This window comes from Lithobates pipiens, unplaced genomic scaffold (genome assembly GCF_037356315.1).
Source record: "Lithobates pipiens isolate NorthernLeopardFrog02 unplaced genomic scaffold, aLitPip1_a1.2 Scaffold_18, whole genome shotgun sequence".
In the NCBI taxonomy this organism is placed as follows: domain Eukaryota; kingdom Metazoa; phylum Chordata; class Amphibia; order Anura; family Ranidae; genus Lithobates; species Lithobates pipiens.
The window spans coordinates 520,557,481-520,580,704 of record NW_027507758.1 but is presented as its reverse complement, the minus strand read 5'-3'; the positions used below and the strand labels follow the sequence as shown (position 1 = coordinate 520,580,704).

General features: G+C 42.8%; 1 protein-coding gene across 3 annotated transcripts in view; it reads left to right on the top strand.

Moving 5' to 3' along the window:
* The window catches only part of KIDINS220 (kinase D interacting substrate 220), a 225,988-nt gene that overhangs the window by 62,192 nt on the left and 140,572 nt on the right, over positions 1-23,224 (top strand). For all 3 annotated transcript variants that reach the window (XM_077488746.1, XM_077488745.1, XM_077488744.1), the window contains exons 14-18: positions 1,725-1,904; positions 2,797-2,962; positions 6,813-6,964; positions 17,624-17,913; positions 19,362-19,502. In XM_077488746.1, the coding sequence (XP_077344872.1) occupies positions 1,725-1,904; positions 2,797-2,962; positions 6,813-6,964; positions 17,624-17,913; positions 19,362-19,502 (929 nt within the window). The remainder of the gene's footprint in view (positions 1-1,724; positions 1,905-2,796; positions 2,963-6,812; positions 6,965-17,623; positions 17,914-19,361; positions 19,503-23,224) is intronic.

The following is a 23,224-nucleotide window of genomic DNA, read 5'->3' as shown; positions in this document are numbered from 1 at the left end:
ACCGCCTCCACCAGAGCTCCCCGAACACACTGTAGCAGGCACTCGTATGGTCTCAGCTGGCTCCAGACTGAGCGTCACAGCCATATTTTTTACTGGCAGGAGAAAATTGCCTGTTTACTGACTGACGGTTGGCAACACTGGGTCTGACACACTTCCATCTCCTACCAATGTGTAAGAGCTAAAACTGTCCAATCAGCAGGAAGCTTAGACTTTGGTGATTTCAGACTAGAAGTCTGGCTAGATAGTCACCACTTCTCTCCTGCAGTCTCCCTCCCAAACCACAGATTGTGTAAATGATGCTGTGGATTTAGAAGTCAGATTTGCTCAGTAAGAATTTGATCGCTCCCCTGAACTCAGATTTCTGAGGAAGGTACAGTTGGGTTTTCAGTTTCTCTGCCGTCGAGGACAGCGGTGCACAACAACAGAAACAAAAAAGAATCCCATAACAGTGCTGTATGTTGACCGCATTCCCGTTGAAACATTTGGGTTGTAATGCATACTAAAAAATTATATACCATAGTTTAACATTTTTGGATTTTTTAATATGAAATTAAAACCAACAACTCTGTTCTCACGTAATAACCGAGATCATACAGTCGGCCCAATGACACTAAATGGCTTCAAATTTAAATGTGTGTACTAAGTATGTGTTTCAAAAGAAATGCTTTTAAGTTCAGTAATCCATTCTGAAAGAGAAGGTGCGCAAGGTGAGGTCCACTTCAAAGCAATTATCCTACCAACAAACCGTGCTTTAGAAATTGAAACTGTGTCCATAGAAGATGTATCCAAATAACCTAAGAGTGAGAGGTTCTACGCATAAATTGGCTGCAAAAGCACTACATCAGCCCAGAATTTCTTTAGAGTAGTGCCATAAAAGATGTATGAAAGATCCATGCAAATGGTCACAGCTGTCACAGCAAGGGTCAGCTCTAGCACCAATCTAATGTAAAAATAAGGGGGTATGATGGACTCTATGGAGAAAAAAAAATATTTGAGGCAAATTATGTGAGAGAGATAGACATTTTGCACAGATTGTAAAATGACTTCTCAAGCTTTTTTTTTTCCCCAGAATCAACCTCTTACTACTTCCTACTCTTCAAGGGGAAATTTGATAGAAATCTGTCTAAAAGAGCCAGATATACTTCCTAAATACGACCCTTGTTAGCCTAGACCAAAGTGTCAAAGAGCAGGATGGAAAAGAAGGAAGTGAGGGTTAGGCTGTCTGATTATATGGCCTGTCTTCGTTGAAGATATTGATAAAACCATTTTAAGTTTAAATAAAAAAAAAAAAAAAAAAAAGAGTACAGTTTTAAAATAGGACTTGAAAGGGCCCCCTGAGAAATGTTGTGACAAAGTCAGGCTTCCCAACTTTTTCCCATCTCCTAAAACCTTACAACTATGTCTGCAATTCTTGCAAGTAAAAGGTTGCTGCACCTTTTTAAAATTACGATCGCATGGAAATCGCATGGTGCTTTAGCATCCTGTATTTCCATGTGTAGAAAACGACAGCATTTTTTACAGTGCGCTTGGGTGCCTTTTAAAAGTTGATGGTGCCCCCACGTGCTTTCTATGAAGCAACGTGTTTTGTGTGCGGGAATGTGTGATTTACATACACTCCCGTACACGCATAAATGTGAACCTAGCCTTACATTGTGTAAACTTGTTATTGTGTAAAAGAGGCATTGCATTTCATGTCTGATGTCCTGTATTCCTTCTTCTCTTAGATGAAATGAAGACGTTTGCAGGCCAGCAGATTGAGCCCCTCTTCCAGTTCTCTTGGCTCATTGTCTTCCTCATTTTGATGTTGTGTAGCACTGTTGGCTTGCTTCTGTCATTCAGTGTAGATGTCAAGTTGGGGATATCGGTGTCACTCAGCCTGCTGGCTGTCCTCTATATATTCTTCAGTAAGTTTCTATGTTATTGTTACTGTTTCATTTCTGGCTGCCTCTCACACATGTAGATGTTTGAATTTTAGATACGGTGTGTGGTCAATTCTTTCTTTTCAGTATGTCATAGCTAAGCAGATTGGGGGGGGGGGGAAATCTGCCTCACAACCATTATGAAACCATATTTGCCCTTCTGAAACTCGCATACTTCCTCCAAAGCAGCTGAATTGTGACTATGGTATGGTTCTACAGTCATTTAACCAGGTATCCCACTTATGTTCACCAGTCAGTTGAATACGAATCTCACAGGCTATTTGAACTCTAGCAGATTCCAATCTGTGTAATCTTTTTAGATACCGTCGGGGTAATTATATGAGAGGTTGTTTTTTTTTTTTTGTTTTGTTTTATTAATTTGATACCCCGCCAGGTTTAGACAAATGCTTTGCCTACCTGGCCATTTCACCTTCCCTCTCTTGCCACCCCCATCTTTTGTTACACTTTATTCACAGCTTGAAGACAATATAACCATTAAGATTATGGTGAGAAGGGACTAAAGAAATCCAAGCCCTCCAGATGCTTCAGTATATAGAGCCATCTTAGATCAGAAGCTATTGACATGCCTCATCCCATCACATATCCCAAAAATGACAGTGGGAGAAGCTATGTCAGTCATTTGTTTTTATCCCAATGGCTAAATTCACATCCAGAGCTGCTGGTATATAGTGCACGATAGCCTAATGTTTTAGAACCATTTATTCCAATATTAAAGAGAATTCATATTTAGCTAGTCCTTTTTTATACCTTGTCATACTTTTGAATTATGTAGGAGATTATCTTAAATAGAAAAAGCTGTTTTGCGTTCTAATAAGTTTAGGTATGTAACTATTGGACCATATGCATATATTTTCAGCTGCCGTGTATTTTGGTGGGCGACGAGAAGGAGAGAATTGGAACTGGGCTTGGGTATTGAGTACCAGACTTGCGCGACATATTGGTTATCTAGAACTGCTTATGAAACTGATGTTTGTGAACCCTCCAGAGCTCCCAGAGCAGACCACCAAGGCTTTGCCTGTCAGGTGAGATGATATCATAGGAACCAACTAAATCGAAATGCTTGTGTGGAAAACACAAAATTATTTACCTTGACTGTAATTTGGTGTTCCAAACCAGACTTATGATTTGTTTTGTTAACTGTTTATCTTAATCGTACACTCAGGACACAGGCTTGATATTCATAGATCCTGAGTTATATGTTGGTACCGTCAGGTGAATGGACACTGGCAAAGCTTTGAAATACCCGCCCCCTGGAAATTTGTTTTATAACCCTACCTTATTCCGTGAGTCCTGCGTTTTACGCTAGTGTCCTAAGGTGATGAACCTTTTCTCCCTTATCTAGAAATCACTTATTTTGACTAGTTTTATTATTTTACTTTGGATTTTAAATCGGCACTTAAACTCCTCAGTTGTCTAATATTACAATAGAAGCAGTGCATCCAGATCAGTGTGCTCTCAGTAAAATCATGGGGACTGTATACAGAGCCTTCATAATGAGGACCGCCTGTAATGTTGCTTACTGGTCCAGAGCCATGGCTCATCCTTGTGGAACACCAACCCTGAAGGCCTCTTAGGGGGCCATGCCTACCTTGATGGTGAAAGCCTGGACCCTTTATTGGGACTAGTGACATGGACAGGTAAGACAGGATCATCCTGTATTTCTGACCATTACTGTAAACTCTGCCATTATATCATGTTGTTCCCAAATAATTAGAATTTACATAAAATAGGAAAATTAAAATGCGTTTAGAATTTATGCACTTCTTTTACAGTGTAAAATTGTCAAACCGTGGTGTTAAAATTCAACTACTCGGAGGTTCATCTCAAGTGTATGACCAATTATTATATTACACCACAGGTCACACACTTTACTGCCACTTCTGTCTAGAGCCCTTTAGGTACTCGGGCCATTCTGCCATGAGAACTTCACTACAGGATGTTTGGCATCCAGGTTGCTCTGTGCTCCTTCTTGGGCACGTTTACCCTACTTCTGCACCCTACTCCAAGAGCACAGCACAGGGGTATACCTTCACCCATAGCTGTAGTGGCAACCAGGTGCAAGGGAGAAATGGCAAAAGCTCAGTCAAGCATTCTCTCTGCCGAAGGCCCCCAAAATATGCAAGCTCATAGTGACAATGTTTCCCTTGTTTCTATTTTAACACCAATCTATTCATGTGTTTTTAGCTTGATCTTAAGCACGCAACACATGGCCTCTAACATAGAGACTCTTCTGCCACTATGTCACAATTCCATGGACAACTAACAGCTTTAGGTCTCTTTCCCAATTGTGCGACTTCAAAGTCGCATGATTTTGCGGCCAAGATTTTGAAGCAATTTCAGGGAATGCCTGTGTTTGACTCTCATCAAAGTCGGACCAAAGTAGTGCTGGGACTACTTTTGATGTTGGCACAACTTGAAGTTGTACTAATATGAATGGTTGTCATTGGAAATCATGGAGAATGACAAGTCCTACAAGTGTGAAAGGAGCCTTTAATACTGCAATCCAGTGTCCAGAGCTCAAACTGCAAGGCTCCTTCTCCATCTTCACTGTCTTTACCTGAGTTCAGGCTATATTTAAAAGCAGACACTAAAAGGAATGAAGAAGAACCAAAGACAATGTTGGAAGAGGCTCGCGGAAGACTCTCTCCCTTCTAGACTCCCTAATACCTGATATGGCTTTCACATGGGCAATATGCTTGCCAATGTGGATATGTTCACTTCTGTGCACAAAAGCACCAGCATTGCTGCACTTGTATTCTCCTCTGTCTTGCTATGCCTCTTAGCGTACAAAGTGACCTGCTAAATCTAAAAAGACATTCCACTATTTATGATGCTTGGGTGAATATAGAAAATATGTTCATGCCTCTGAGATCTATTCTGCAAAGTAGTCTTCTTGGAGTCCATCATGTCTGTCAGACATGTCTCTGAGCCGGTGACTCTCTTGTAGGGAGCTAGTTCCCATCCTTCAAGGTAGTCTTGTGCCCTCCTTTCTTTCTAAGGTGTTAATCAGTCTTCCACATGAATGAGAACATAGACCTCCTTCGCTTTTTGTGCCCTACTCCAAAGCACCCAAATTAAATTTCTCTACATTGCCTGGATGTGGTCAGAGCCCTTGAGTCTATCAGTAAAACAGACTACCGCCAGTACCTCACAAGGTGTATCGTGCCTCTAAATCCACCATTGCTAGATAAATTAGACAGCTCATCTCAAGAACCTACACTCTATTAGACAAGGACGACTCGACTCCTGCATTATTTCATGCTCACTCCACCAGATTAGTGTGAGTTTCCTGGGCATTCCAGCATCAAGCCTCTGTTGACCAGCTTTGTAAAGCTGCCACCTGGTTATCTGTTCAAACCTTTTCAAAGTTCTACCAGGTGGTTGTCCAATCATTTGTGGATGCAGCTTTCAGACTCTGAAGTTGGGTCATTTGACCCTTGTTCTGGTTGGCCCTGTTGGCTTTGTTCTGTTTGCCTTGATGTTGCCCACCGCCCTTCTTATTCGATGCTTGGGTATGTCCCAGAGTTTTTGTGAATATCACGCCTTTGTCCTGTACTTTGATTAGGATAAAAGGAATTTTGACTTCCATTTAACATATATTGGAGTGCAGTACTGGACACAGGCCACCCTTCCTTCTAATCCTGCTTGCTACATAACTCAGGACTCAGAGCGGGGTAGGGTTATAGGGGCATATCCAGGGTGCACGACCTTCAAAGCTTTGCCAGTGTCCAATCACCTGAAGATACCAGCCTTTAACCCAGGATCTATGAATATCAAGCCTGTGTCCCTAACTGTACTCCAAGATATGAAATTTACATGCATGTCAAAATGCCTCCCCCCCCCCCCCCATCATTATGTTTTAAAATTGATCTCCAGTCAAACTGCTAAAAATGTATGAAATGCATATATGGGAGCTGTTTTATCTGTGAAAGGATTTACATGTCTCAGCATTTGGTTCTGAGAGTTACACGTCCCGGGCCTTTCCTGCCAGGCCAGGACACCTGATTTCCGTCTCCTACAGTAAAAGCTGAAATTGAGGTATTGATTTTTTTTTTTATTTTTTTTTTTTTTCATAGTTACACTGGTCCAGCTTGGAAGCGGAGAATTGCTGTAGTAGTTACCACGACTAAAGGGAACACCACTGTTCTCTGGGTCCTATGCCAAGTGGCTGCCCTGCTGCTTAGGAACCTCCCAGGGGGGTGCTTGCTTGGCATAATTGCCATTCAGAGCGCCTTGCATTTTTCTCAGTTAATGCAAGGGTTTCTGATTGGATGTGTAGGGTCACTAGATTGGAAACTCTTCAGACAGCGACTGATAAAAAAAATATCCCATGCAATGACTGCACAATAAATATTACAGGAGATTTAATGGCTGGTACAATATAAGCACATTTGTTAAACCTCTAACCGACCACACGCAAAAAAAAAAGTCTGGATGCATCTGTGGTAGTAACACTTTAAGTAAAAACATAGTCCCCATTTTCCAAAAATGCATGATTTTAGGATAGTAATAGGTTCACTACATGGGCAGATAAGGCAGTGTTGCACCCAGCTTGAAAATCCATTGCTAACTGGAATTTTAACACACAATTATTTTTTTACCTATTAAGTTTCTATGGATGGAACCCCCAAATTATCCCCAGTATTATGCTATGGTGTTGGGCAGTCTAAATTTTCATGCTGTGACATTTGTATATAGAAGCCTCGTGTAGTCTTCTTTTTTTTTTTTGCATTTCAGCTATGGGCTTATTTCAATTTAAATTCAGTCATGACTTTACTTGTGATAAAGAAGTGAGACATACCTGTGGTGTTGTGCATGTGTAACAGCAATTACGATATTTATACTGGTGTGTATTTTTATCTGTTTCTTCAGGTTCCTCTTTACAGATTATAATAGGCTCTCTAGTGTTGGTGGAGAGACCTCCATGGCAGAAATGATCGCCACTCTCTCTGATGCATGTGAGAGAGAGTTTGGTTTTCTGGCAACCCGACTTTTCAGGGTCTTCAAGACGGAAGAATCGCAAGGTACTTAAAATAATTGTATTTTAAAAGCTGTATATGATTAGGTGGACCTTTCAGTAACTTTGCATATCTACTTGTACACTTTCCTGATATACAACATCTGTTAAAAAAAAAAAAAAAAAAAAAAAAATTACTTGAACAAAAAAAATAAGAGGTAACCCTCCCTCCATGTAAATGTCTTTGCCTAGGTTGCTTTGATGGCCTCAGTCTGCGTCAGGCAGGCATTTTCTCAATCTCCTCTTCCCCCAGTGATCAGACTGCAACATTGTAATTTCTTTCATTCATCAACAGACACAGCTCCTCCTTAATCTTGACCATTAGGTTATATCGCCTCTGCAGGAGTAGGACTAGGCATTACAAAAAACACCTGACTATGCTAATGGGATGTCCTCAGTCAATATATACCCCCCCCCCCCCCCCGCTCTAGGTATTCAGTTCATTTCTGTCTAGTCAGGAGTAAGGACCTAGCTCCTTGCTGGGATCTTTTGGTCCTAGCAAATTAGACTTTTTGTCTTTCTTCCATGCATTTTCTCCTGGAATATCTGCAATCCACTGCCGCTCTGGGAGACGGGCTGGATAATCTAGCTCCAGTGGTCTCCCCAGTCCAGCCAACGAGCGTGTGCAGACCGCAGCTACGTGCTAGCTTGGCCGCGAGTTAAACTTCTCGCAGGGCCGCATACGAACGAGTGTTGGTCCAAGTCACAGCAGTCCCTTGGCCGACAGCCCCCCACTTAGGTGGCAAGGAGTTCTGTCTGGGGGGTCACCTGCACCATGAATCTGTAAGTACAGTCCCACTTTTCTGCAGTTTGGGTTGGACGTGGGTACCCTCCAGGGATGGTCGTACCTGCCTGCAGGATTCCCCCTCCCATCCTAAAGTCCCTTGGTTAAACTGGGCTTCCCCCTCCCCCCGTGGATTGGTGGGAGTCCCAGGGCAGGCAGCAGAGACCCCTGGGGGTCTCCCCTGCAATTCCCCTTCTGGGTGTGTGTCATGCTCTGGCGGTATGGGGGGGGGTTCCAGTGCAGAAGACCCCTAGGTGGATGCCCTGCTGCGTGTGCAGTGTGAGTTAGTGTGCAGTTTGGGGGTCCCAGTGCAGAGAGTACAGTAGTGCAGAATGCACAGCCGTATCCCCTCAAATGTTCACCCTGCCTGGTAGAGTACAGTAGCTTTTTTTTAGAAGGGGGTCCCTTTGCAGAGTGTGTAACCATGTTGAAGGCACAGAGAGGATCCTGACAGCATGCTTCTGCATTTTCTATAATGGCCGCCATAAAGCCTGAAGAAGGGACACGCATGTCCCGAATACGAGCTCCTCCCCGCTAACCCAGAAGTGATACCCGGACGTGACGCCGATCCCCACCAGTGCTGGTGCCTAGTGTTTGCGCTCCACGACCACTGGAAACATTGTATCCATCGGTGTTTCCGGGACTGGGACCATCCACATCATCTATCCCTCTGCCGGATTTACAGCTGATGGCCGCTCCTCTCTGACGGCGACTAGCAAATGCTGAAATTATTACAATGCCCATCTATGAACCACTTTTGTGAGTTTATTGATATTTAAAATCTTATTAAAATGTACCATTTACTTCACTTAGAAGGCGTCGCTCCTCTTCCATTTGTCTTTTTCAGAGTGCTTTTTACATTTCTACTCTGAACTGGCACCCCCCCCATGGACAGTTTTCTTTTAATTATTTTACCTTTATACTTCATGGACATTACTGACTGTAACAGCCCATTGTGGTCATTACTATTTATACTCTATTCCCATTTAACATTATATGGGTTTGTTTGCTAGTCATATTCAGAGTTCGCCGTATTCTCTTTTGTTTTTTTTTAAAGCATGCTTCAGCATGTCAAAAGGCCGGCGGCCATGTTTGGGTGGTCCGATGACATCACAGCGCCCATTTTCCCTTGGTCTGGCTGGTCTCTGGCTTGCGGCCGTGTTTGTGTACCCGATGCCACGGTGGCCATTTTTCGTTAGTCTAATGAGACACTAGAAATGTCCGGAACCCCCGTGGAGATGACAGAGCTCTTCCTCTCCTATGCTTCTCTTCCTGTCTCGTTATATATGAAATGGACGCTGACATTAATGTTTCTGGGTCCGAATTGTGGTGCTCCTCTCCGTTTGGTAGTGTGAGTCTTTGGGGGTTCTTTTTGTAGCTCCCTCTCGGTTTGATAGGTACCCTGGCCATTGGGGTGTCCCTTAGTGGTGCCAAAGTTCCTTTGCACTACAGGATCTTCTTCCCTATGGAGCCTCAGGGTCACAGCTTACCCGCTGATCACCTCACAGAGGTGGCAGGTCCCTCGGATCCCCAGTTTCCCATGGTTGCGCGGACGGAGGTCCTTGAGTCATTGGTATCCCAAGTGGAAGTAGCGTGTGAGCGAGGACTCGGGAGGAAGCATGCCCCACTTTCCCTTGCGCATTCTGTCTCATCTGATGCTAAGCCTGATGCCGCCGGGGACATGGCCTGTCCCGGGGGGTTTAATATCTCGCCCCCTGACCCGTCTGATGGGGATGAGTCCTCTGTGGTCTCCATAGCGTCTGAAAAAGCGCCGGTGGACGTGCTTGTTACTGCAGTGCGTGAGACCCTAAATATGGGGGATGCGTCTGAAGGGGCCACAGATCTGGCTGTGTCCTTTGGTATGCATAAGTCACCTCGCACACCAAGGGTGTTTCCTTATCTGCCTTATTTTAAAAGGTTTACCTATAAGGAATGGGAACAAACAAAGTCACCCTTTTGTGGTCCCCAGACTTTTCTCAGTATGCTATCCCTTTGAAGAATCACTTTTAAAAAAGGGGACTACCCCACCAGTGGTGGACCTTCATGTTTCCAGTTTGAATAAAGCAACCATTGTCCCAATAGAAGAATCCCTGTCATTTTAAGGACCGGGCTGAGAGGAAAGAGGAGGCTGTGGCATGCAGCATGTTTACTATAGCTAGGTCAGCATTGCATCCAGTCTTGGCCTCGGCCCTTGTGTCGCAGACTCTAACTGAATGGGCCAAGCTTTTGCGCCAGGGTCTGGGTAGTGAGCAGGTTCCCGCTATTTGTGTGATTTAGCAGACCAGTTGGTTCATGGGCTGCAGTATATTTGTAATGCAGCTCCTGTACTGTCCAAGCTTTCTGTTTCAGCGGTGGTGATTAGACATGTGCTAACGCTTAAGAATTGGTTGGCAAACCAAGCTTTTTTAAAAAAAAATAAAATAAATTGATCATTGATCTGCCCTTTCAAGGCGACCTCATGTTTAGGGCTACCCTGGATGACATCGTTAAGGGTGTCACAGGAAGAAAGCGTAGCTTCCTGTCTCAATCTAGGTAAGGGAAGGAGCCTCGTTGCAGACGAGGACCTTCCTTCTCAGCCCATAAGAAATTCTTCCAGGCTCCCAGGACTGCAGATAAAGGAAACTATCTCTCAAATCTTCCCCGGGAAGTTCCAAGCAATCTTGTTCTGTTAAGCCTAGAGCAGGCTTCTTCAGATCCACTGACAAGACTCCTTCAGCATGAAGGTCTGCCCTCACCCATTGCTGGGGTGAGGGGACGTCTTTGCTGGTTTCCAGATTCATGGGCCTCCTTTTTCCACAAATTTAACCTTTTGGGGGTACCAGAGAAGGGGGACAGAATTTTTCCACTTTGTGAGGGTATAATTCCTGTAAAGGTTTGGGTGTTAGCCGAACTACCCAAAGTCCCCTCTAGCCCTGTCCAGGAAATTGGGCTACCTGGGTCTGACTCTGGAGCGAATGCTGACCAGGTTAGTGGTTTTTCTTCTCAAACGTTCTACAGGAAGTAACTAAATTAATTAAGGAGATATGTCTGTTGATGAACAAAAGAGGAGAAAATAGAATTTTTGTACTTGCCGTCTCCATGTGTGAAAGTCCCACACATGTGGTATCATAATACTCAGGAATAGCAGAATACACATGCCATGAGCAATAACCTATTACAATGACAATTTTGTGGAAAAAAATGAAATCTTAATTTTGCAAAGAATTGTGGGGAAAAAATGCGGGGAAAAAAAACATCAAAAACCTCACCATGCATCTTACTAAATACCTTGGAATGTCTACTTTAAAAAAGGGGTTATTTAATGGGTATTTGTACTTTCCTGGCTTGACGGGTCGCAAGAAATGAGATGGGCCACCAGTACATCAGGTGTGATCAATTTTTTATGATTTGCACCACAGCTTGTAGACTCTATAACTTTCACAAAGACCAAACAATATCCACTAATTTGGGTTTTTACCAAAGATAGTGGTGTGAAAAAGTGTTTGCCCCCTTCCTCATTTCCTGTTCCTTTGCATGTTTGTCACACTTAAGTGTTTCAGAACATCAAACCAATTTAAACAATAGTCAAGGACAACACAAGTAAACACAAAATGCAATTTGTAAATGAAGGTGTTTATTATTAAAGGTGAAAAAAAATCCAAACCATCATGGCCCTGTGTGAAAAAGTGATTGCCCCCTTGTTAAAACATACTATAACTGTGGTTGTCCACACCTGAGTTCAATTTCTCTAGCCACACCCAGGCCTGATTATTGCCACACCTGTTCACAATCAAGGCATCACTTAAATAGGAGCTGCTTGACACAGTAAGGTCCACCAGAAGATCCTTAAAAGCTACACATCATGCCGAGACCCAAAGAAATTCAGGAACAATTGAGAAAGAAAGTAATTGAGATCTATCAGTCTGGAAAGGGTTATAAAGTCATTTCCAAAGCTTTGGGAATCCAGCGAACCACAGTGAGAGCCATTATCCACAAATGGCGAAGACATGGAACAGTGGTGAACCTTCCCAGGAGTGGCCGGCCGCCCAAAATTACCCCAAGAGCGCAGCGACGAATCATCCAAGAGGTCACAAAAGACCCCACAACAACGTCCAAGGAACTGCAGGCCTCACTTGCCTCAGTTAAGGTCAGCGTTCATGCCTCCACCATCAGGAAAAGACTGGGCAAAAATGGCCTGCATGGCAGAGTTCCAAGGAGAAAACCACTGCTGAGCAAAAAGAACATCAAAGCTCGTCTCAATTTCTCCACAACACATCTTGATGATCCCCAAGACTTTTGGGACAACATTCTGTGGACCGATGAGACAAAAGTGGAACTCTTTGGAAGGTGTGTGTCCAAGTATATCTGGCGTAGAAGGAACACTGCATTTCAGAAAAAGAACATTATACCAACAGTAAAATATGGTGGTGGTAGTGTGATGGTCTGGGGCTGTTTTGCTGCTTCAGGACCTGGAAGACTTGCCGTGATAAAAGGAACTATGAATTCTGCTGTCTACCAAGAGATCCTGAAGGAGAATGTCCGACCATCTGTTCGTGTACTCAAGCTGAAACGAACTTGGGTTCTGCAGCAGGACAATGATCCTAAACACACCAGCAAGTCCACCACCGAATGGCTGAAGAAAAACAAAATGAAGACTTTGGAGTGGCCTAGCCAAAGTCCTGACCTGAATCCTATTGAGATGTTGTGGTATGACCTTAAAAAGGCCGTTCATGCTCAAACCCTCTAATGTAACTGAATTAGGACAATTCTGCAAAGATGAGTGGGCCAAAATTCCTCCAGGACGCTGTAAAAGCCTCATTGCACGTTATCGCAAACGCTTGGTTGCAGTTGTTGCTGCTAAGGGTGGCCCAACCAGTTATTAGGTTTAGGGGGCAATCACTTTTTCACACAGGGCCATGATGGTTTGGATTTTTTTTCACCTTTAATAATAAACACCTTCATTTACAAATTGCATTTTGTGTTTACTTGTGTTGTCCTTGACTATTGTTTAAATTGGTTTGATGTTCCGAAACACTTAAGTGTGACAAACATGCAAAGGAACAGGAAATGAGGAAGGGGGCAAACACTTTTTCACACCACTGTATGTAGCAGTATAAATTGTGGCCAAAATTTATGAAGAAAAATTTATAATTTGCAACATTTTATCAAAATACCCAGAAGTGATCAAATACCACCAAATGAAAGCTCTATTTTGTATGTAAAAAAGGACAAAAAATTCATTTGGGTACAGTATTACATGAGTAATTGTCATTCAAAGTGTGAGAGCACCGAAAGCTGAAAATTGGTCTGGTCACAAAGGGGGGTTTAAGTGTCAAGTGGGTAAGGGCGTTGTTGTTGTGCCCTTGGTCTTGATTTTTCCTCTGTATTCTACCCCTAGTAGAAATGCATCACTGCTCAGTATCCATACCATCAGTAAGATGACCCTCCAAAAAAAGCGCTTACTAGCCAATTTTACATGGGTCACTAATCGGTGACCAGTCTGCACTGTATGTGCCACAGTGTTATTAATTGCAGACCCCTTATTTTGCTTTATTTAAAAAATAAAATAAACCTGTTATACACACCTGCTGTGTGTAATGGTTTTGCACAGAGCAACCCCGATCCTCCTATTCTTGAGTCCCCATCTATCGCAATCCTGACTCCCAACCCACCCCCCAGTACCTTTAACCACTTCCCACCCGGCCAATGCACATATACGGCCGGGTGGGAGTCGTCTACTTCTGATGGGACGTTCAGGAACGTCCATCAGAAGGAGCGTGCCCGCGCAGCGGCGCGATCCCGATGCGCCCGTGTCACCCGGACACTGCACATCTCAGATCGGCAGGAGGGCTCTCTGATTGGCCCTCCTGATCACATGACGGCCTTGTCCAATCACGGCCGTCATGTGATGTAAACAAACAGCCGGTTGCTACGCAATCGGCTCCTCCTCTCCTCACACAGAAGTCATCGCTGAGGAGAGCAGATCGCTGCAGCCGGCTGATGATCAGTGAGTATGAGCTGTTTTTTACAGCTTTTTACTCACTGATCACCAGTCTAGTGTAATACACAACACACCACACAGTGTAAACACAGTCCCCACATATGTCCCCATAACACACATGTCCCCAAAACATACATGTCCCCAAATAATAAACACATGCCCCTAATAATAAAAACAAGTCCCCCACATATGTCCCACTAAAATCACATGTTCCAATGATTATCTGCACACATATATACGTGATCACCTGCACACATATGTACATGATCATTTGCGTACATATGTCCGTGATCACACAAACCAATTATTATACACTTAACGGAATTTTTTTTACCAAAAACATGTAGCAGAATAAATTTTGGCTTAAATTTATGACAAAATTTGATTTTATTGGATTTCTTTTAAAATAGAAAAAATAAAATATTGTTTTTTTTCCAAATTTCCGCTTTTTTGCGCTTGTATCGCAAAAAAAAAAAAAACGGAGTCGTGAATAAATACCACCAAAATAAAGCTCTATTTGTGCGAACAAAATGATAAAAATTTCATTTGGGCACAGTGTAGCATGACCGCGCAATTGTGACTGAAAGCGCTAGAGCAATGAAAGCTGAAATTTGGGCTGGGAAGGAAGGGGGCGAAAGTGCCCTGTATTGTAGTGGTTAAAGTAACATCACCAGATTTGGGTGTCTCTTATCAACCTTCATTGTCCTCAGATTCACTGATACCGTTTCACTGTTTCTGTATCCTCCAAGACTTACTTCCTGGACACAGAGTTTGTTTCCTGTTTTTATTTTTTTATTTTTTTATTTTTTTTAATTGGGAAGATTAGTAACCACCGTTGGTGAATCAAAATATGTTTTGTTCTTGACTTCATACCTTTTGCACTCTTCTGCAGATTCTGCCCTCTGTCATGCCCTCAGCTCTTCTCTACTGCATGTACTGCCTGCTTACAGAAGAAGTATGGGTTTGGTGTTTTTTGCTGATTTATACTTGCCTAGGTGGATGCAGTATCGGCCTAATGCTTCATCTGTCCCCTGCCACCTCTGCACTGAGAACCAAGCCATCGCACACCGCCGATGGCTTGGTTCTCTCACCTCCCTGAGTGGAGAGCTGCTGACTGTCAGCAGCTCTCCTGCTCTGCCCCCCCCCCCCCCCCCACACACACACACACACTCACTGGAGCGCTGAGCTGTGGAGGGGTGGGAAGTTGGTTGTCTCGGCAGCTCCCTGAGAGGCTGACACTGCCATCAGTTCAGGCACCTGGCGGAACCAGACTTCTGAAGTCGGGCTGATGAGGTGCCTGGACTGATCTGTGTGACGGCAGAGAGCGGACTTCAGACCGCTCTCTGCTGAAAACAGGTCACAGGAGTGCAAAACGAATTGCACTCCTGTGACCCATAGAAGAAGCCCAGCCGAATGAGCTCAGGCTGGACTTTTTAAAATTGGTTGTAAACTAGTTACACCACTTGTACCTGTACCTATAATGAGGTCTACCTGTAGTTACTGTAATTATCTCCTAAACCTGCATGTTTTAGGAGAGATTTACCATATACGCTTGCTCCGATGTCATCGGTGCATGCGCCCTCCGTGCTATTTCTTAACAGCTCCCGCGTGCATGCACGGGAGTGACGGCATGTGACTCCGGCCAGTCACAGAGCCGGAGCCCGCGGCCCCGGAAGGAAGAGGGGACAGCGCGGGTAAGTGTCACATAATGGACTAGTATGTGATGCATACTAGCACATTATTCTTTTACTTTTCAGAGGAAAAAAGAGAAGTAAAACCCATCAGGGTTTACCTCCTCTTTAAAAATCTTAGTGTTTCTAAAGTCAGGAGGTTTTTATTCTATGCTTTAAGATAAAAAAGACCCTTAGTGTGCAGCAGCCCCCCTAAGCACACTAGACTTTTTTTTTTTTTTTTTTTTTTTTTTTTACAGCTGCTTCAAGTGTTTTTTTCTGCAGCCAGTAAACTCCCCAGCATGTTTTCCTGTGTGTCCATGCACACATAGGCTGTTATCAGTGGTTTTTGGCAGGGGTGTTTTCTGGCTGGAAAAAAAATCCAAAGCTGGTGGTTTTTATGAGGAACTTTTTCAGCTGAAAAAATGCTCTGCCTCTGATGAAAGCTTAAAAATGCTGAATAACGCAGCTATTCTGCCTTTAGCAGCATTTTTGAGCCATAAACTTTCGTAAGAGTGTGTGGTTTTGCTAAAAAAAAAAAAAAAAAAGCGCTACTACAAAAATGTTGCAAAACTCATTCTACAGCTAGTTCTACAGGTGATGCTACTGGCATTTTTATAACGTCCAGTGTGCATGTGGCCTAATACTTGCCTGAGTCTCATCTGGATCCAGAGATGTTGCACGAGAACCTCAGCTGCCTGGTACCCTCCCTCCTGATTGGCTGAGCACAGCAGTGGGCACATTTGTTCCCGCTGCTGGCAAGCAACGTCAGTCAGCCAATGAGGGGAGAGGGGATGGGGCCAAGCTCAGGCTCTGTGTCTGAATAAACTCACACAGAGCAGCATCTTGGCTACCCCTATAGCAAGCAGCTTGCTGTGAAGGCACTCTGCAGGAGGGATGAGCCAGGAGCGCCAATGAGGGACCCCAGGATCTGGGCTGCTCTGTGCAAAACCACTGCAAAGAGCAGGTAAGTTATTTTTAAATGGAAAAAAAATGTGCACTTTAGTATACCTTTTTAAGTTCATATTCTCACCCTTTCTTCTTCTGGAACTGGCGCTAATTGCTCCTCAGCTCTGTTTCTCCTCTAATGGTATCTCTTGGCTTTCTAGTTTTTATACCGTGGCCAGTTGTTGAAAAAATAAAGTGATGGGGTACGGCGCCAAAAACAATTCTCTAAATATTCTATTGCTGCGCCTAAAGTTTAGTGATAACTAATAGCTTATAAGTAATGATATAAAGGGCGCAAATTTAAATATAAGTGAAAATTCATACACATTGTAAGAAATTGATTAATGCAATAATTCGAGTGCACAATAATTTAATAATTTTAAAAGTCCACAGCTTAACACTGCGATATAAAATCCAACACTGTGCTCCTAAAGTGCAATGTGCTTCAGTTTCTCAAATGCAATAGTGCTACACCCGAAGTGATAATCAAATGTGCTCACCAGATGACCTTGGCCACAGAGTCACCATTAGGCATGTAGTATAGGGAACTCCTTATTCCAGTGATCTCATCCCAGTTAATTATCCATATGCGAGAAAGCCCAATCCAATATGCAAAAATATATGGACATGGTCGTCTTCAACGTTATGTATTCACCTTTGCATATCCAGCTCTCATCTTAAAATTCGGTAAAAATAAAGGGCCACAGAGAACGCAAAATAGTGTAATATTGCTTTTAATCATTTTAAGTTTAGCACTTACATAATCCAAAGTCTGGTACAAAAAGGGCTGAAGGTATAGCTCAGGGCAAAGCAGAAACCGTTCCGTCACAGCTGTGACTTGCGGCGTACGTCTCAATTGCCAGAGCGGAAGTGGAGGATCCTGTGTGTTGCATTAGTTACAGTGTTACGCTATGGACTTTTAAAATCAATTATTGTGCATTTTATTAATCAATTAATCATTTTCTTACAATGTGTATGAATTTTCACTTGTATTAAAATTTGTACACTTTTATATCATTACTTAGTGGGCAGTTGTTGAAAGGCCAGATTGATCACCTTTTTCTCCACAATCAATTATTCAGTGTATGGGCACCGTTACAAGCAAAGTGTTTGCATGAGGGTCTTTGAGTGACTTGCTGCTTTTTGGTTGCATTTTATATTAATCTGGTTGTCAGCGGAGTTGTCCCTCTCCTTGCCCCATTTCCCTGCAAATTCAGAATAAAATTCACTTTGGTTTCTTGTCTTTTAAAACTGTTTTGTAAGTTATCTTTGCCTTTGTTTTAGGGAAGAAGAAATGGAAGAAGACGTGTTGCCTTCCATCTTTTGTCATTTTCATCTTTATCATGACCTGCATTTTTGCTGGAGTTATTTTACTGGCAATCTTCAAAGTGGATGCAAAGAACATGACTGTGAATGCTATTCTGATAGCTGTGGCTTGTGTTGTTGGTCTGGTGTTGGTTCTGAATTGTCTGACGTGGTGGCAAGTGATGGATTCAATACTGAACTCGCAAAGAAAACGCCTTCACAGTGCGGCCTCCAGACTTCACAGGTTGAAAAGTGAAGGCTTCATGAAGGTACTGCCACTGATTACCCATTTTATGATCAATTAAAGACACTGCATTGTTTGTGCTCTTAAATGAATAATCTGCACTGCACTATGTTCCCCAATATTTGCCTTCTTGTCGAATAGCTCTTTATTAGTTTTGCACGCGTTCTTGGTATTGGTGTGTACTTGAGCAAAAGTTATCGGTACTCGTACTTGCTCTTTAAAAAAAAAAAAAAAGTACCTTTTTGCTTTCCTACTTTTTACCATAACATTGTTGATTTACGAAGCATCCTCTCTTTTTTTTTTTTTTTTTTTTTTTTTTTTTTTTTTTTGTGGTATGTCACACCCCATGCTGTATTTGCCTGGTCACTAATTTGTAGGTCATTTTTTGCTTCATAGCCAGGTCACATGTCAGTAACAAGGGTCTGCAAACGTACTAAACAGGGGGCCAGTTTGATTTCCTTCAGACTTTAGGGAGGCCTGACTGTAGCCATTGGGAGTAGAAAAGGTCCCAACGTTGGCGGGAAAATAACATGCCCCATCTTTGGAGTTAGTAGGAGCAATCGTGCCCCATTGTGGTGTCATTGGGAGGAATTGTCCCTCTTTACTGGTCTGAGTGCCCCATTGATGCTATCAGTGAATGAAATATTGCCCAAGGGCTGGATAAAGGCAAGCAAAGGGTCGTATCTTTTGGCGACCACTCTTCTATAGCACCATTGCATAGAATTGAACATGCTTGGGGAGTGGTGGCATAAAGAGTTGGGCCCTGCTTTGTCCAATTGCAATCCATTTTTAGATGGCTTCTCCTGGACAACGTCTGGCCTTTTTAGTTTAGCCTTGTGATATGGGCATACCTTGGGCAGGTCCTTGGGTTGTTTTTACCTAGAACGTGCATGAGGAAATGGTGTTAGCATGGATGACAGCTGAAATATAACCTTTTCCCAGGTTTAGAACCACTGGGTTAATAGTCTGCACTACTCCAAATAGTGCCCCTTACTACTTTGAGTGTTTGTAACGATATCCAACCCTGTTGAAAATGCTAGCTGACTAAAAGCAGGGGAGAGTGACTAGAGTTTGCAGATGAGGATTACTGGGAAAGGTTTAGAAGCAGAAAATAGAAGTTGATTCACATAATTTCTAGACTACAGTGAAAAAATTACTTTTCATAGGAAAGCTGTCTAGTGTTTTTTGGATAACCAGGCACTTGCTCCCATTGAAGATGAGGGTTTTTTTTAGGCACATGGGTGTTAGTAGGGTGATATAGCAGAGATAGAAAAAGAACAATGATAAGCAAATTATTATTATTATGAGACGAAATGTATTACTGAAAGCTTTAACTTATGTGGTCCTCTGGCTATGATAGATTGAAAGATCCCTTCCTGCTTTGACTTCTAAGCAATCGGGTATCCAGACTGCCTATAAACCACACCCAGTTTGTTTTGTCTTAATAGTGTCATTGTGAATATTTGGTTCCAGGTTCTGAAATGTGAAGTAGAACTGATGGCTAAAATGACAAAGACAATTGACAGTTTCACACAGAACCAGACAAGACTTGTTGTGATCATTGATGGACTGGATGCCTGTGAGCAAGACAAGGTCCTACAAATGCTGGATACGGTAAGTACCCCAATTTTCTGTTTGCCTAAATGTTGTATAGTCAGTAAAGGTAATATAAATGCTGTTTTCCATTTTAATTAGAATAAAAAAAAATATTTTTACTTTTTAAATAAATGCATAGTGGCCTTATAGTTGTTGTTGTTGTTGTTACAAATGTATCAAAGTCTTTTTTTGTTTTTCTGTTTTATTACTCGGACACAAAATATTGAATGTTAACATTTGTTTGTTCTCGTTTTGAACCAGCAGGTGGCGCTTTAGGAGGCTCCTTTTTTTTTTTTACATTTTTTTTGTTGTGTCCTTAAATCCGCTTTTTTGTAACATTTAAAAGTATGCAAAATCTCTAGGCTCTGCAGTCTAAAATGGGAAAATATGGTGCAGACAACTGCCCTAAATTGGCAGAAATGGACAAGAGACAGATTCGGAGCTCCTGGTTCACAACCCTCAGTTGCTTCTCCATACGTGCCCTTAACCGATTGCAGGAGTAGATTGGGGACCTGATGTACACGCTGCATGCTCTTATTTCAACATGTATTGACACGGGCACTACCCAGGAAGCTGTACTTCAAGAAAGATTTCTTGTCTGTTTCTTGGATTATGGAGACTTGTAGTCCCATGACAGGAAAGTTTTATTTAATCAAACTTCTAAAACTGATGCATCACACTATGCTGCTCTTGCCAATGCTTTGGTTGGATGTGGCAAGTAAAAAAAGGTCTGCCTTCCAACTAAGTAAGAGCATGGTTTACAGTATGAGAGGCACTGAGAAAGCTCCTTACCTGCCTCATACTGCTCTTCATAACTCTTTCCAGCAAGTAAACAAAGCTCTGCATTCTGACCAAGCCAAAACAACGCTTACATGAAGCTAGTTCACACGACATGCTGATTCTGCCATTGACCCTGTGACATGGGAAGGGGCAAATCGAGGATGCAAGAAGGTCAGCTGTGCAGGCCAAACTCCTACATCCTAGCAATTAATGATTTCACTGTACCATTTTTCCCCCACCACCCACGGCACACCAAAAAAAAAAAAAAAACACCCCAGGTTGGAAACGCAGTTTTACTTTCAGAAAACTGTTTGCTCAGATCAGTAGAAATTTTACATCGAAAGATAAATGAATTGGAGGAGTGATAAATCACAGTGACTCATTCCTTATCAGGACTGAAATTATCCTATCCCTCTAAAGTTTAGATGAGATCTATTCTTCCTCAAAATGAGGTTAGTACTACTGTGCTATATTTTTAGATGGCCTATAGTGCTGTATAATTTGTCATCTTTAAAATGCTAATGTGGGAAAAATGTTATGTATATGGGATTAAAAAAAAAAAAAAAAATAGCCACATACTTTAACACGTGCACAGCGTTTTCAAGGGGGGTAGCACCATGTCTGTCCACATGAGAAAGATCCAAATAGTTGCATGGCGAAACTTCCCTGCAAGAGGCAAATTGTGACGCTGCTGAGGGTAAACGCTTGTTTGGACCATCCTTGGATGCCTTCATCCAGAAGGCATCTGTGGGGTAAAGCACGCTCTTACCTCCACGAAGGCGAGGAGGTTGACAGGTTAGAAATCATTAATGCCTTTAAAATCCAAGGGTTCCTTTTTGTAAGCAGCCAGCCTCAGACTTGAAGCAAAAACTTACATCCTACGTATGTAATAAGACCTGGACCCCCAAGGTTCGGAAAGGCAAATCCTCTTCATAGTCAAGGTGTGCACTACCTCATGCAGGTCGGGGGAGAGCTAGTGGCCTTTGCAACCACCTGGACTCAAGCAGTCATAGATGACTGGATCTGCAGTGTAGTGTCAAAAGACTACAACCTGGAGTTTAGATGCTTTCCCCCCTCTATGCTTTACTTACATCTGGCCATCAGTTTCTCCAGTTTGCAGTAGAGGATTGTCGCTATCCGTTTGTAGTGTTGCCTTTTGGCCTGTCGATGGCTCCCTGGATGTTTACCAAGGTGTCGGCTCCTGTTCTACAGAGAACTTGAGTATCCTCATTGTGGGGTACCTGGGCGATGATCTTGTCAGCAAGCAATCTTCTCAGAAACTGATATGAAATTTCCAGCAGACTGTACAAGTTCTGGAGAGGTTTGGCTGGATGCTGAACCTTGAAGTCTGCCTTGGCCATCATCTGGAGTACTTGTTTGATATTTGGCATGGCATGGGCCAGGGTTCTGCTTTGTGCTGGAGAAATGTTGGTTGCAAAGACGTCTGGAGAGAAGCTGGAGAAGTTGTTGCGAAGTTCCACTGATTTCGGCTTGTTTTCTGACTCTGATTTCTACACTTCTCAAGACTAGAAAGTCCACCTCCAGGAAGGTATACCACCATACCATAGAAAACTTGCCTACTGTGAGCCTCCCATCCCAATAAGTCATGTATGGCATTTTGGCTTTTCTTCAGTCTGGAGATCTCCCCACACCAAAGTATACCATCAAGGGACATAACTCTGTCTTGGCTGTTCTATTTCAAAAACCTATTGTCTCATTCCTTGGTTAAAGCCTTTGTGCAGGATGTTCCATGCGTTGTTCTGAGGATTGCCTTCTTTGTCTCTGTGGGTTCTTAATTTGGTCCTGTCTGTTTTTGCAGACTTCTCCTTTTTAAACCTTCTAAGAAATTCCCTTGTTGCACAAGGTTGTCTTTTTGGTTGCCATTATATTGGCTTGCAGGGCACCCTCCCTAGTTATTCACCAGGATAAGGCAGTGTTTAGGACTTGCCCCCTTTCCTACCTGGTGGTTTCTTCATTCCACGTCTGTCAGGACATTGTGTTGACATATTTTTATCCTTAAACTATGCAGCCTAATGAGAAGTTGCTTTACTCTTTGGATGTTCAATTTGTTTGAGTATATCTGACATCTACAGCTTTGTTTCAACAGTCGGGTTCCTTGTTTGTTCTCCCTGAGGGTCCTCGCAAGGGTCGGGTTGCTTCTCGATATAAAGTATTTCTAGTTGGATTCCTCAGCTCATTTCCAGGCCTATTTTATCAAATTCAAGGTTCCTCCTTTCCTGGTCAAGGCCCATTCTACCATGGGTGTCAGTGCCTGAGCTATTCAGCTTCTGTTCAAGTTTGTAAGGCTGCTACCTGGTCTTCTCTTAACACATTCACAAAGTTCTACCAGGTAGATGTTCACGCCTCTGGGATTGCCAGTTTTGGGTGAAAGGTCTTGTAGTGGGGTTCCTCTCATTCAGTTTTGGGTCTTGGGCATGTTGGCCTTGTTGGTGTATTTTTAATCACTCATATTCAGTTCTTTAGGGTATCCCAAGTAGTCATGACTAACAAAGCCTCTGTGTCCTGTGATGCAGGATTAGGAATCCAGGGTTTTTGGCTTTCCTGTAAAATCTTTTTTTTTTTTTTTTTTTTTTTTTTTTGAAGTACAGGACAGGACCTGAACATCACTTTCCTACAAAACAGTGACTGAGGAGTTAAGAGGAGTTATGCCAGGGTGGGGATTCCAGCCCCCCCCCCCCTTTTTTTTAAATTTATTTTGAGGCCATTGTTCGTTCACCAGAAGGTGGCAGCATAATCCCCAAGTAGGCATATATGCTTTGATATACTTCAAAAGAAGTATTTTTTTTTTTTGTTTCCCCCCCCCCCCCCCCCCCAAAGTCAAAGTAATGTTAAAGGTTTGATTTTTCTCAATTAAAATAATAAACATATACTTACCTTCTCTATGCAAAGATTTTGCACGGAGCAGCCATGATCCCCCTGGTCTTAGTGACCCCGCCGGC